At 39.1% G+C, this 13762-nt stretch overlaps 1 protein-coding gene and 1 long non-coding RNA gene across 14 annotated transcripts in view; one reads left to right on the top strand and one right to left on the bottom strand.

Moving 5' to 3' along the window:
- Positions 1–13762, bottom strand: part of ank3b (ankyrin 3b) — a 615939-nt gene that overhangs the window by 102147 nt on the left and 500030 nt on the right. For 10 of the 13 annotated variants that reach the window (XM_059947390.1, XM_059947385.1, XM_059947393.1 and 7 more), the window contains 3 exons: positions 8319–8412; positions 5399–5458; positions 2123–2229 (listed from right to left, as the gene is read on the bottom strand). In XM_059947390.1, the coding sequence (XP_059803373.1) occupies positions 2123–2229; positions 5399–5458; positions 8319–8412 (261 nt within the window). The remainder of the gene's footprint in view (positions 1–2122; positions 2230–5398; positions 5459–8318; positions 8413–13762) is intronic. The other 3 variants (XM_059947388.1, XM_059947392.1, XM_059947395.1) reach the window with 1 other exon arrangement.
- Positions 1116–11716, top strand: LOC132379476 (uncharacterized). The gene is made up of 4 exons (XR_009507435.1): positions 1116–1187; positions 5373–5532; positions 5787–5957; positions 11420–11716. It is a non-coding gene; the product is annotated as an uncharacterized LOC132379476 (long non-coding RNA).

Below are 13762 nucleotides of genomic sequence, written 5' to 3'. Positions count from 1 at the left end.
AAGGCGGAACTACAGGAGCCTGAAGACAAACACTCAATATTTCAGGAACAGCTTCTTCCCCTCTGCCATCAGATTTCCAAATGGACAATGAACCCATGAACACTACCTCACGATTTCCACCTCTCTTTTTTCACTACTTATTTTTTTCCCCCGTTGGACTTGGTTTCGTTTATTGGTATTATTATTATTATGTATTGCAATGTACAATGTACCAAAGAGCTGATTGTGGACTTCAGGAAGAGTAAGTTGAGGGAACACAAACCGATCTTCATAGAGGGATCAGAAGTGAAGAGAGTGAGCAATTTCAAGCTCCTGGGTATCTACATCTCTGAAGACCTAATGTAGACATAACATATTGATGCAGCTATAGTGAAGGCAAGACAGTGGCTAAATTTCATTAGGAGTATGAGGAGATTTGGTTTGTCAAATAAAACACTCGAAAACTTTTACAAGTGTACTATGAAGAGCATTCTGACTGGCTGAATCACCGTCTGGTATGGGGGGGGGGAAGGGGCTACTGCACAGGATTGAAGTTAAATTGCAGAAACTTGTAAAATTATTCAGCTGTGTCATGAGTACCAGCCTCCATATTATCCGAGACACCTTTGGGGAGCGGTGCCTTCGGAAGGTGGTGTCCATCATTAAGGACCCCCACCACCCAGGGCATCCCTCTTCACACTTTTACTGTCAAAAAGGAGGCACAGAAGCCTGAAGGCGCACACACACAGAGTGATTCAGGAACAACCTCTTCCCCTCTGCCATCCAATTTCTAAATGGATATTGAACACATGAACACTACCTCACTACTTTTTTAATTCTGTTATTTTGGACTACTTATTTTAAATTAACTATTTTATATATTTAATGTAACTCAGTTTTTTCTCTATATTTATTTATCATGTATTTCATTGTACTGCTGCCATAAAGTTAACAAATTTCACGACATACGCCAGTGATATCAAATCTGATTCTGATGTATAGCTGCCATGAAACAACAAATTTAATGGCACATGCCAATGATATTAAACCTAATTCTGATCCCAATGTCCAGTCTTCTACAGTAAACAACAATGCTTCTTAAAAACTGTCCATTCTCATTTGCTTCCTGCCTTTTCAAGCATCCAATTGTGCTGGAGACCTCATCTGAGGAGATCACCAGCTTGGTAACACATGGATCTGTTCATCTGGTAAGTTCTCATCCAAACTTTTGCTAGTTTAAGATTTAACTGAAACTCATCCCTTCTCTTCCTTGCATAAATTATCTTTAAGGCCCATGTATATGATCAAGCTTTTGGTAATTTTGGAATATCTTTGCATTTTGCTATGTGTCAATATTGTGTTGGTGATGCACTTGTGAATTGATTCAGTTTCACACTACCGTGGGGTGGATTCAGTTTCTGTAATACACTGAAAGAAAGAACAAGACCAAGACTTATAAAGGTCTTACTTGAGCCAATTAAATATTTCTAAAGCTTTACACACAAATTGCTTAAGGAACTCGCAAGTCAGGTCAGGAGTCCCGTATGGAGTGGAATAAACAGTCAATGTTAGTGAAGGCCGAGATCCTTTGTCAGGTCTAGAAAGGAAGGGGGAAGAAGTCACAACAAGAAGGTGGAGAGAAGGAAATCACATCTTCTCTTCTCCACACCTGCCAAATACCTCCCTCTGGTACCCTTCCTCCTCCCCTTTCTCCCATGAGCCTCTCTCATCTCAAATCAGATTTCTTCTTTTTCAGCCATTTACATTTTCCACCTAACAGCTTTTCACTTCAACCCATTCCCTGTGCACGCTCTCCCTCACCTAACCTATCTGCTGACAGCTTGTAAGCTTTCCCCTCGCTCCACATTTTATTCTGATTTCTGCCCCCTTCCTTTCAAGTCCCAATGAAGGGTCTCAGCCCGAAATCCTGCCAGTTTATTCCCCTCCACAGATGCTGACTCACCTGCTGAGTTCCTCCAGCATTTTGTGTGTGTTGCTCTAGATTTCCAGCATCTGCTGGAAATTTCCAGAACCTCTTGTTTTTACCACTTCTAAGGTTTTAGCACGACTGTAAATTAAGCATGGATATTTGCTACAGGAGACATCTCACGCACCATTTTGGAAAATGCAAACTGTAACTCACCCTGAATGGATAGGGCTGGAAATGAGGTTGACGTTGTCCAGTGTATCCGCGGTCCAGCTGAATCTTTTCAAAGAGTCGCTGTCATACTCTCGAGAAACCGCAATGTGCTACCAGAAAAATATTGACAACGGAAATAAATACTGAGTTACAACCAGTACATGTGTTTTTGTGTATAGGACCCAGAGCCAAAAGAAACTCCTGTGATTTCCTCCATCCACATTTTGGGATCACAGAAACAAGACTAAGCTACCCACTCTCTCAAGTTGCTGTACGATTCAATGAAAATATGGTATGGCTGAAATTCAATTCCATTCCTTACCTCGCTCCACATCACTTGAAATCCTTACTCCACAAAATTAAATGCAACCAACTTCAGAGGTACAAAATATCCTGTAAGTACTGGGGGTTAAATCCTACAACACCGCATACAAGGAGATACGTTTAAACCAGAACTGTGATATGAAGCCCAAACTACACAGCATTTAACAGCTTGTACTTAAAAAAAGGCCCAGCTAAATATACTTGCAATCGTAAAATCCACAAACAGATCTATGTTTGTGCAAGAAGCACCCAAACTGGAGTTTCAGGCACTTTAAGAAGGATCAGGAAAGCAAGATAATAGCATTACTGTTGAAGGGTGGCTAATCACAGGAGCTGGATGCTGGGTATGGCAAATCACCGCTTCCAGAGAGGATTAAAGGGTGTTATTGCTATACTACTTGTAATGGTAAAATACCAGGCAGCAAATAATCAGAGATTCTTTGGAAGAGATAAGAGGCAAGTTGTCAATATTCCTCACCAAAGCTGGAGAGCATACTGAGAACCATCTGCCGATGAATGAAAATTTACTAGTATTACGCTGGACCTGTTTCCAAGGAAGCAATATAGTAACGTACAAGGAGATATCATCCACTGGTCACTAAGGCGTCACTGAGAACTTAAGGTCTACAAGGCTATGATTCTTAGAGAAGGCAGAAGAATGAACAATAAATGGACACCTCAAATGCTGCATTGAAATCCAACAGTTTTTCAGGAAGAGGTGGAATTTATGGGATGTGCATGTAAGAACAGTACATAGAAACAGAGGAATAAAGAGAAATCTTGAAATAAAACACAAAGGTAATCTAAACGCAAAACAGGTTGAGGGCAGTAAAACAGTTTGGGACTCTAACCTTCTAGCAAAAAGGAATCAGGAAAAGAACAAGATAGATTTCTTTTTAAAGGACAAGAAAACAACATGGACACACCAATGAAAACATAGCCAGTGCTAGGAACAACAAACATTGCTTAAACATGCCAAGAATAAATACAAGGATGTAAAGGGGTATTAATTCACTAAAAACTGGTAATGGCTTTCTTAAAGGCAGAGAAATAATTGAAAGTTTTTCACTGACACTTTCCAAACAAAGTAAATGTCAAGTTAAATACCAGAATTAAAGTACAGTTAAATATGGCATGAAAATGTTTAAGGAGATAACACTTTGGGAGGATTGTTAAGGTTTGTATAAAAGACTATTAGTTCTTTTAATGTCCTTTTTCAGGAAACCCAGAATCACTTAAACAGCTAATGATGTACTATTGAAGTACAATCAGTTTGGTAATAGAGGAAACAAAACAGGATGTTTGCACAGAGTGCTATCCCATAAATACCAATTAGTACCCAGCTAATCTCTTTCAGTAACATGTATAGGACAAGGATACCACAGAAAACGTTCATTTTCTTCAAAATAGTCTAATTGATCCAATACAACCAGATATGGGAGCAGTGGAGGCCTAATTTTGAAGTTTATCCCGAAATGGGCACACCTGACAGTACAGCACATTTTCAGAGATACAACTGAACCTTCCCTCCGTGATTCTTTCCTGAATGCCAACTTCTTTTTTGCTGAATGAAGGGTCTTGGTCCACAATGTCAACTGTTTCCCCTCAATAGATGCAGCCTGACTTATGGAGCACCTCCAGCTTTTTGTGTGTGTTGCTCAGTAATTCTTGTTTTTAGACCAAAAATAACTTGTGGTAAAATTTCAAGATTTAAGACTCCTGTCTCCAATATATATCATCCCAGGATTCTCAAGGCATCCACTTGATTTGGACAACATTTCCGGAAAACTCCAGATTTGGCTTCCAAACAAGTGAATATTACCCAGGATAAAATAGCCCACTTAACTATTACCATATCCTTTGCCCTTTTGCTTCCTCGTTTGAATGTGCCACAGTTGCAGAACCACCAAAGTTATTGGGTATATTTAAAATGCAAGTCAGGTCTCTGTGTATCTACAAAATGTAGTCTGATGGGTAAGAGTGTCAATGGTTACAGGGAAAATGGGGTTGAGAGGGATAATAAATCAGCCATGATTGAATGGCGGAGCAGACTCGATCAGCTGAAGGGCCTAATTCTGCTCCTCTATCTATGGTCTCACTGACAAAGTGCACTGCAGTTATTCACAGAACATCGTTCGAGTGCACCTTCGAAATGTGCAGCCTCTACCACAATGCAGGACATGGGCAGCAGGTGTATGGGAACATCATCACTCACACACCATCCCAACCTGAAAACACAATTCTGTTCCTTCATATTCACTGGCTGTCAATTGTGAAGCTTTCCACCTAATTAAGAATAAATTTGTTGAGAAAAATGATATGAAAACAGATAGGAAGAAAACGTATAGCAATCATAAAACTGACAGGCAAAGCATGCCACAAATTTCCCAGTAAAGTCATGGCCAATTGCCACCACTAATAAAACCATGCATTCGGTAAATGCTTACGTTGCACATTTTCATCAGGATAGGAAGTAGGTTACTGGACGTAGGCTAGGTGTTTCAGAACAACCTGATAGATTGTCCCATTTTTGAGAACGTATAGAAACAAGCTTTCACTCATCAGTGTGTTAAAAACAAATTTAAGCTCATTAGCAAAGAAACATAGAAGGGTTTAGAACTTTCAAATGAAAACAAAGAAGCATTGCTTGTTGCTCCATTAGAAAACATGGCATGAGAAAATTAAAAATAGTTATTAAAAGAGATGTCAATAAATAATCGGAAGAGTAAAGCTGGAAGCAATGGTTCAGGGATAAGGCAGAACAATGGGGTTGACCCCCAACATGCTTAGTGGCTACCTTTTGTCACATAAATACAAGCATCTGGAAGCTAAGAGATTTAAAACTAAGTTGAACATTAAGACTGGCATGTTTTAGAAATGCATTTGTAGGAATAAGTAATGGTAACTTTAATCTCCTGGCTTTAATTAGCAAGCTGGCAGAAGATAATTGCTTACCTTCAGAGAGTTGCTCACTATTGGCCCACCCATGGAATGCGCAAGCTCTGGATGGAAACCCTGATAAACCAGGAGGAAAATCAAAGATGCCCTTTAACCTCAGAAGATACTTTCAGGAGCCTGGGAGCTAGCAGGTATGAAGGCTGTGCTGGCAGATCAAAGTGATGCCAAGGTTTTTTTAAATTAATGGAAGTATAAGCCTTCATCGTAGCCAGTCCCTTTTTTGAGTTTGTAAGTTTGCCTGAGATTGGAGTGATGAGATTTATACAGTTTTTCTTTGTGCAGTAATTTATATAAACACATGAGCAATTTTAATAACAAGTGGGGCATGGTTTACCCAAAGTACTATTTCTTTAAAACTGAACTGCCCACTAACTTTACATTTCAGTTGTTTTGGACTGTTCTCCTTCAACCTGGTGAGGCCATGAAACTTGCTTCCATCGACAGTGTGACAAATCCATTGCTATTGATTGATTGCATTACTATACAATAAGGTGGTAAAAGCTTCCCACAATCAACTACACAAACACCACAGGATGCTACACGTCAATGAATCAGTGTAAGTAGCCAGTTATCTCTCAGATATAAAATCATTAATGACTGTTGAAATTGTACAAGTCATCTTTTGTTTCCTTTCAATTCCCATAACTTATCAGGAAGACATGCAGACCAGTGCAGTGATACACAGGAAACTGAAAATAAAATCTGCTTCTCCTTCCAGTCCTTCAAACAAAACTAATCACAAGGTCAAATATTAACCCAAAAAAACCCCTTACATTCTAGATTAAAACCACCCAACATGATTAGAAATTTTGGGTACTGTGTATTTGGAATTTGTATTTTCAAGTGCAGACAGATCTACTTGTAATAGTGTGAAAAATATGGCTTCAGGCTTGTTTTCCAAGCTTAGCCTATTGTGATTCACAACGGGGATGAAAGAGAGAAGAGCAAGTAGGTTCATAAACCAGCTGATAAAATGCTGATTACTTTCAGCTATGCCAGTCAGTTCTAACTTGGAACTTAATATTTTTGTCAAGTATCGAATATTCTGATAAGTTGGTCTCAACCTGTATTTTAACAAAGTTACTTCTCAAAGAAAACACACGATTAATAATACAACTTACATGGTTGTTATGGTATAGATCCAACACCTCAAAAGTTAGAAGTTCAACTTTTAACATAAAAAGTTGCAAATCAGAATTTCTTTAAAAAAATGAGTATTTGGCCTGTCACCAATTGGGTTCTCGGAGAACGAGGATCTGCTACGATTTTCTTAGTGCAACCGCCACCCCAAGTTCAGCTCCACTCAGTTATCAACCCTTTGTCACTTCGGGCTAACTAGCAATAAGTACTAAAATCCAAGAAGGAATATCGTTGTCCAGCACAGAGACACTGTCAGTGGTGGGCAGTTAGGAATTCGCATCAATGTAAAGCAACAATAAACAAGCACTGGAAGTGCTGAGGCTGTTTAAAGTGACAATGCGCACCTTGCAGTTGAGATTTCTGTCTAAATGTCACTACTTAATGTCTTCATTATATTTTAAGTCTGTTCAGCTAAGTTTATGATGGCCAATGAATGTTATGGTTCATTATTTGGCTTAGTTAAGGGTTTTTAAAAGTGAGTGCTACAGTACACATGCAGAGAAGAAATAAGGTATATCCACCAAGAAGAAAATGAATGGGAAAGAGGCTGGGAGAGAGGAGGACAGGAGAGGAAATTTCACCTCCTTGGTGCATTCGTGTAAATGGTACTTTAGCATCTTGCTCCCAAATTGTCAACAGAAGCTGGGAATTATCTTAGCCTAAATTCCTTATGTCACATCACAGCAAGGAAAAGGTCTTTGATGAACAATGAACTTCCATCATTCTTAGATTCATAGCAACAATGCAAGGGGAGTCGATTTCAGAGGGCACAAGAGGGCACGATTTCAGGATCGAAGTATGTCCATTTAGAATAGAGATGCCCAAAAAATACTTTAGTCAGAGGGAGAACGTAGGGGAGTGGGGATTACTGAAAGAGTTGGATCAGCCCATGATTCAACGGCAGAGCAGACTCAATGGGCCGAATGGCCTACTTCTGCTCCTATACCTTATGGTCTTAAAGAGAGAGAGAGAAAAGAAAGGTGTTCTTGTTGAATGTTAAAGGAACAAATGCTTTCCATATGCCTGTAGATGTTCTTGGAGTTACCTAAACATACATCAAAGGGTACATGAGGGTGTACTACAAATCTTCAAATTGATTACTGTTTTCTTTCTGATGTTTAATACTGTGAAAGGCTGTTTAAAGTATTCAGTATCTGACAAGTTCCAGAAAAACTCATCACATGTGCACTCATACATTAAAAGCAAAGAACCAGCCCATGAAAATTTACAATAGGAGATGATTGTTAAATAAGGGGCCTGATAGAAAGCAGAAAAGCAGCATCAGTATTTTTAAATTTATTTTTTATTTAGAAATACACTACAAAACTGGCCCTTCTGGCCCAAAATGTCCCACTGTCCAAAAACCCACCCATTCAACCCTAGCCTAATTACGGGACAATTTACAATGACTAATTAAACTACTAACTGATACGTTTTTGGAACATGGGAGGAAACCAGGACACCTGGAGGAAACCCATGCACTCACAGAAAGTATGTACAAACTTCTTACAGACAGCAATGGAAATTAACTTCGACCCCACCCCCACCAAGCTGTAATAGCGTCATACTAACTGCTACACCACTGTGGCATCCCAAGTTTAAGTCAATGCAAATAAATAGCGAACAACAGAGCAAAAAAAAATCCTTTTCTTTAGGTTGTTCTACTATTCTGGCAACCAAAGAGGTACAACTAGACCCAAAAAAAAAGCATCATTTAACAATGATGCCTAAAGCAGGCAATAAGACAAAACCGCACAGGTAACAAATCTCCACTTACCGGCTCTTTGGTCAGCTCTTCAATCATGATGCTGTCCCTGGCGTACGGACTCCTGTTCAGCGAGTATGACCTATCCGAACTGAAGGAGCGGAGGCTGTTGTGTTTACAAGTTACCAGTGAAGGGGGTAAGGTAGGGGGGAAAGAGCGGGAGGGAAAAAAAACTCATTAATGCATGCAGCTTCCAGGGGGCGGGGGGGGGTGGGGGTCGTGACAGGAAACCCATTGACAGCACCCAAAAGAAATCCAAACGGGAGCAACAAAAAAGAAACTGTGTTTTACAGAGTGGTAATTTAAAACAGATCAAAGGCAAAAGTCAATGTTCTGAAGAACTCAAATAAAAGATTGCAATTATTAAAGAGGGACTGAAATTGAAGTGGAAAACCTGACTGCTAGGTTCAAGTACTCCAAACCAGTTGCAAAAGGCAGCTGAAGCTACTCCTTAGCTTATGCTCCAACAGCTTACATCCATGTTCGGCTTCACTGAGATCATTAACAAACTACCAAAAGGGACACCGGGCCAGCTCGATCACAGAGATATCTTTTCAGAAGTATCTTAACTGAAGAGAGGGGTTGAGAGATGCTTAAAGACAAAGGTCAAAATATTGCCACTGGTCCCAGTACAACTGCTGCTCATTAATAGTAACTTACACAATTTATTGGGTAATAAGATTAACTCAAAACCCTCCACAACCTGGGATGATTAAAAAAATTAGTGCAGTTTGTCAGCATCAGTAGCGGCAAACTAGAGCATAGATTCAATCAGGAATGTTGTCAAAACTTTTTAAATCTTTGACCGTTCACCTAAGGATGATCACAAAAATATGTAAACATTCTTTTCAGTATATGGTCATTAGCAAAGAGTGGACTTTCTTTTGTTGAAAAACTAAGTTAAGCTAACGAACACAATGTGAAGCTTTTGGAAGGGGCTTGCTCTGTTTGAATTGAAGTTACCATGTGTTGGCAGCTGATTCTGCTTTAGGAATGCTCAGGTGCGTACATGCACATCTCAACTCTAATTTTGTTTTCTGCCTGTAGCATTCACAGTCTACAAAGTACAGCAGAGAAATTCTTTCTAATCACAACCCAAAAGAGAATCAAAAAGGCCGCACTTCTGTGGAATTGTTTAGGACCACAGTAACTCCGAAAACTACATAGATAATCAATTTAGATAGAATAGGGGCATCTAAGAAACTCTCAGATTGTCACATGGATGATAGAAAAATAGAGGGCTACATAAGAGAAGAAAGGGGAGATTGATGTTAGAGCAGGTTTAAAGTCAACAGATCATCATGGGCCTGAGGGCCTGTCTATATGTCCTGTTCTATCTGATTTGGTCACTATTGTATTGCAGAAATTGACAGCTACTAATTTGCAATGTGTACACAGTGCAACCTGATGCTAGCTTGCTTCTCTTGCCATTGTTGGAGGGAGCAGTGTTGGCTAGAACAGCAGAAGAGATCCTCTTGGTCTGCAGTTCATTGCCTGAGATTTTCACCTAATTGTCACCTAATGGACAATTTCCTCAACTCAGCAGCGCAGCATCTCTTCATAATTATACTGCCAAGCTTAAGTTTTCTTATTGAGGCCACACTCGAAAGTGAGAGAGCTACTCAATGTGACAACTGATAGATCAACCCCAGTGTCAAGAGGCAGAGCAAGAATAAGTTATTTTGAATGCAACTCCTTGCTGGGATGATATTCAAATTTCACTTTTATGAAGGCAAAACCTACATAATAATGCAAAAACAACTGCAGTCTAGTGCAAAAAAGACACGTTCAGTCAAGGTAACAATGGGGTGGGGGTTGTTAAAAATGGTCTTCATATCCCTATCTTGCATAGCTAGAGAAATTCTCTTAGTGCACATAACATTCCAAGTCTGCTACTCAATGGCAACCATCAAACTTACTCGAATGCAAAAAAGTCTCCAAACATTTAAATAAAATCAAACGTGATAAACATAAATGATCATTAAATTATAAGCCAAATGATATAAAGACAAAAAGGTGCAAAAGTGATCACTCTGCCTTTCAGAATCAACAGGACCCCTGGAAGTTACATACAATTGCAGTTTTTAAAAATTATTAACCATGATGCAGAAGCGACAGCATATCAAACGGCAATAGGGAATAAACAGCTGAGACTTAAGCCTTACTCTATCTAAGAGATACCAAATAGTGTTAACAGGATATATCGGATTAGTGCTTCAAGGGTTAACATCCTCGCCAGACTAAAAGCAGCAGTACTGATCATGTAGGTCTGTACAGTCTTCTGTTATAATCGTGGAATCAACCATTCATTGGTACCTAGGAGTTCACTGCCAAAATCTGCACCAAATTCGTTTAACAAATGCATTAACATCAGTGACACTAATGTAGTAAAACTGAAATGAGTTTTGGTTTCAGCTATTGAATTTATTTAAAGCTATTTCAATTCATTTTAATTAGCTTGTGTGTTGAATGATGTCAATGGCTTTGGCTGACACAGTACAGTCTGGGCCACTGGGGTTAGGGTCAGTAGGTAAAGAAAGCAATTAACTAATTATTTCACTCTCCCTTTATGTGAGAGAGGAAGTGCAAAGACATATTTTTACAGGTCAGGAGCATTGTTAAAAAGCTAGACTGTCATGTTTTAGCAAAGACAAAGATGAAGAAACATAAAATTAAAGCCTGTAGCTTCTTTTTCAGGTGAGATGGGATTATTGCCTATGAATTGTGAGGCTATTCTGGCATTTAATCATTAATTATTACCAAAATCTGTCAGAATGAAATTGCATGAAAAGATGCAAAAAAAAAGAACAGATTTAAAAAGAACAGATTTCGAGAAAATGCACAATGAGTTTTAAAAATATTAATCACTTTAAAATTAGTGTGAGACTTGCAGAAATATTTAAGCCCAAACAGATTTAAGAAACAGATGCTATGCCAAACAAGTGACTTACAAACAAGGAACAAGCAAGCTCTCTAAAATTCTTGAGATTTCCTCTTACTTATTTTTATATACTTCTTTATAATTATAGGATTTTTTTAGTTGCATGTTGCAGCAACACACCACAGAATATTCCGAATGTTTATGGTAAATAAAGTTGATCCTTAATTTCCAGAAAATATTGGAATGGTATTGCACATTGGCGCGAAAAGGCCAAGGAGTCACAGGATGAAAGGTAAAATCAAGGCTCAATGGAAGAAACAGAGAAAGTTATTATGAATGGGAATGTGTCAAACAGAAATGGAGTGAAGAGCAAAATATCCCAGGAGCATACGTCACATACCTCTTGGAAGATCAAAACCATATGTCTCAAATATCAACATTTTGAACTGTTTACTGAATTTATTGCCACAAATATTCAGAAAACCTAACATTAGCATTTTTGTAATACTGTCTCTAATGATTTGTTACAATTTTTACAAACAGGGGAATGAAGTTTTAATCTGAGTCAGATTTGTGCTCCTCTGCTCTCCAACCCCCCCCCCCCACCCCCATATTTCTCATTCAAAGGGTAAAGAAACTAAAGAAATAAATTCTATCCATTCATGCAAATGATTTGAAACCCCTGTTACACTTTAATGCCTCTCATAAAGTCAATAAACGGCAACGGAACAAAACACTGTATGCATTTTTGAAACATTCTCATTGTTATCCCTTCCTTCCCAGACGGTCTCACAGGATCGAGGATAACTTCCTTCCACTTTGGTTTGCAGGGATGGAACAGTTCTGTGTGTGAATTCTTTTAATGTGGGTGGCTGCTGCACACTGGGCTATCACATGGTGATGACAGAGTGCGGTCTTGGTTTAACAGAAAGGAGGCCCCAAACGAATATCGAGTTCTGCCACTCAAACTTAGCAAAAGAATACCCTAGGTACATCCCAAGGAATTGTGTGTGGGTGGGTGAAATGATTGCTCTAAATTGATGGAAATGTAGAGAGAATGTAATTGAGGGTTGAGGTTCAGAATGGACCCAATGCGCTGAAGGGCCAGATCCATACTGAATGGCTCTATGACTCAGAAACGTTCAGGGCCACATGCACACCCTCTCTCAGCAATCCCCATAAGACAAAACCCAAAATGATTCCATTTCTGAGCTCCTCCTCCTTCAATCTCCCTATTCCTCTCCCCATCCATCCTTCCCTCAGTTTTCCTCCATCTTCACTCACTTACCGATTAGAATCATAATTAGATTTAAAATCACTGGCATATGTCGTGAAATATATTTCACAACATAATGCCAGTCATGTCTTCCTGTCTCTTCCTTTCCCCTTTGATTCCCTCTCTCGCCCTCAAAGAGAATGCAACAGCTGATTAATATTTGGAAAGATTCCTCATATAACCTTTGATCAGATCATAGGAATCGAAGGCAGCTATTGAGCTCTTTGAACTCGTTCATTCATTCACATCCTGGTCAATCTGCATCTCCACTTCTATCCAAATTGTTTTTTCCTTGAGCTTTGATATCCTTAACTAATATAAAATCTTTTAATCCTAATTTTGACATTTTAATTGAATCGTCCCCTAACCCCAGACTAATGAGCTTTTTGGTAGAGTGAGTTCCCAAATGCCTTTATCCTTTGTATGAATGGCTATATATGGAAACACCAATGTGCAGGAATGGAAAAGTCTACACAAAATGGTGGACATAGCCCAGTCCATCATCGGAAAACCCCTCTCCATCACTGGGTACATTCACATGGTGCACAAACACAAGAAAGCAGCATCTATCATCAAGGACCCCCACCATCCAGGTCATGATCTCTTCTTACTACTACCTTTGGGCAGGAAGTACAGAAACCATCAGTCCACATCAACAGGTTCTGGAACAGTTATTATTCTACGACCATCAGGATCCTGAACCAGCCTGGATAACTTCACCCAGAACTCTTAACTAATTCCAGAAACGCAGACTCACTTTCAATTACTCTACAATTCGGTTTCTCAGTATTATTTTTCTCCTTATTTGCATGATTTGCCTTCTAAATCCATGGAAGGGAATGTTATGGAGAGCTATGATTCTGGTGTGGGTTGATGGGACAAGGCAAAAAAAAACTTCAGTATAGACTGGATCGGCTGAAAGGCCTGTTTCTGTTCTGCAATGCTCTGTGACTCTAATCTCTGCCAACTGATTTCAATAAGTTTCCCACAATATGTACTTAAACTAGATGCCCTTTAATTTCTCAATTTTATCCCTTCCTCCCTGTTTAAACAACTGTATAACATTAACAATTCTTCAATCTTCTGGCAGCATTCCCATAGCTAGGGAAGATTGAAAAATTATGTTCTGAACCTTTGCAATTTCCTCCCTTGATTCTTGATCTGCATGGAATACTTTTTATCCTGGATTGGCAATTTATATACACTGAAAAATAGTAGAAACAATTAATAATACCTCTCTTACTATGCTTTTCTCCCCTCTAAACTTTCACTATTCCTCTGTCACCACAATATTGGCAT

The sequence above is a fragment of the Hypanus sabinus genome, chromosome 22 (assembly GCF_030144855.1).
Source record: "Hypanus sabinus isolate sHypSab1 chromosome 22, sHypSab1.hap1, whole genome shotgun sequence".
Classification (NCBI taxonomy): domain Eukaryota; kingdom Metazoa; phylum Chordata; class Chondrichthyes; order Myliobatiformes; family Dasyatidae; genus Hypanus; species Hypanus sabinus.
The sequence above is the reverse complement of the archived record's forward strand: the minus strand, read 5'-3'. Positions and strand labels throughout refer to the sequence as shown.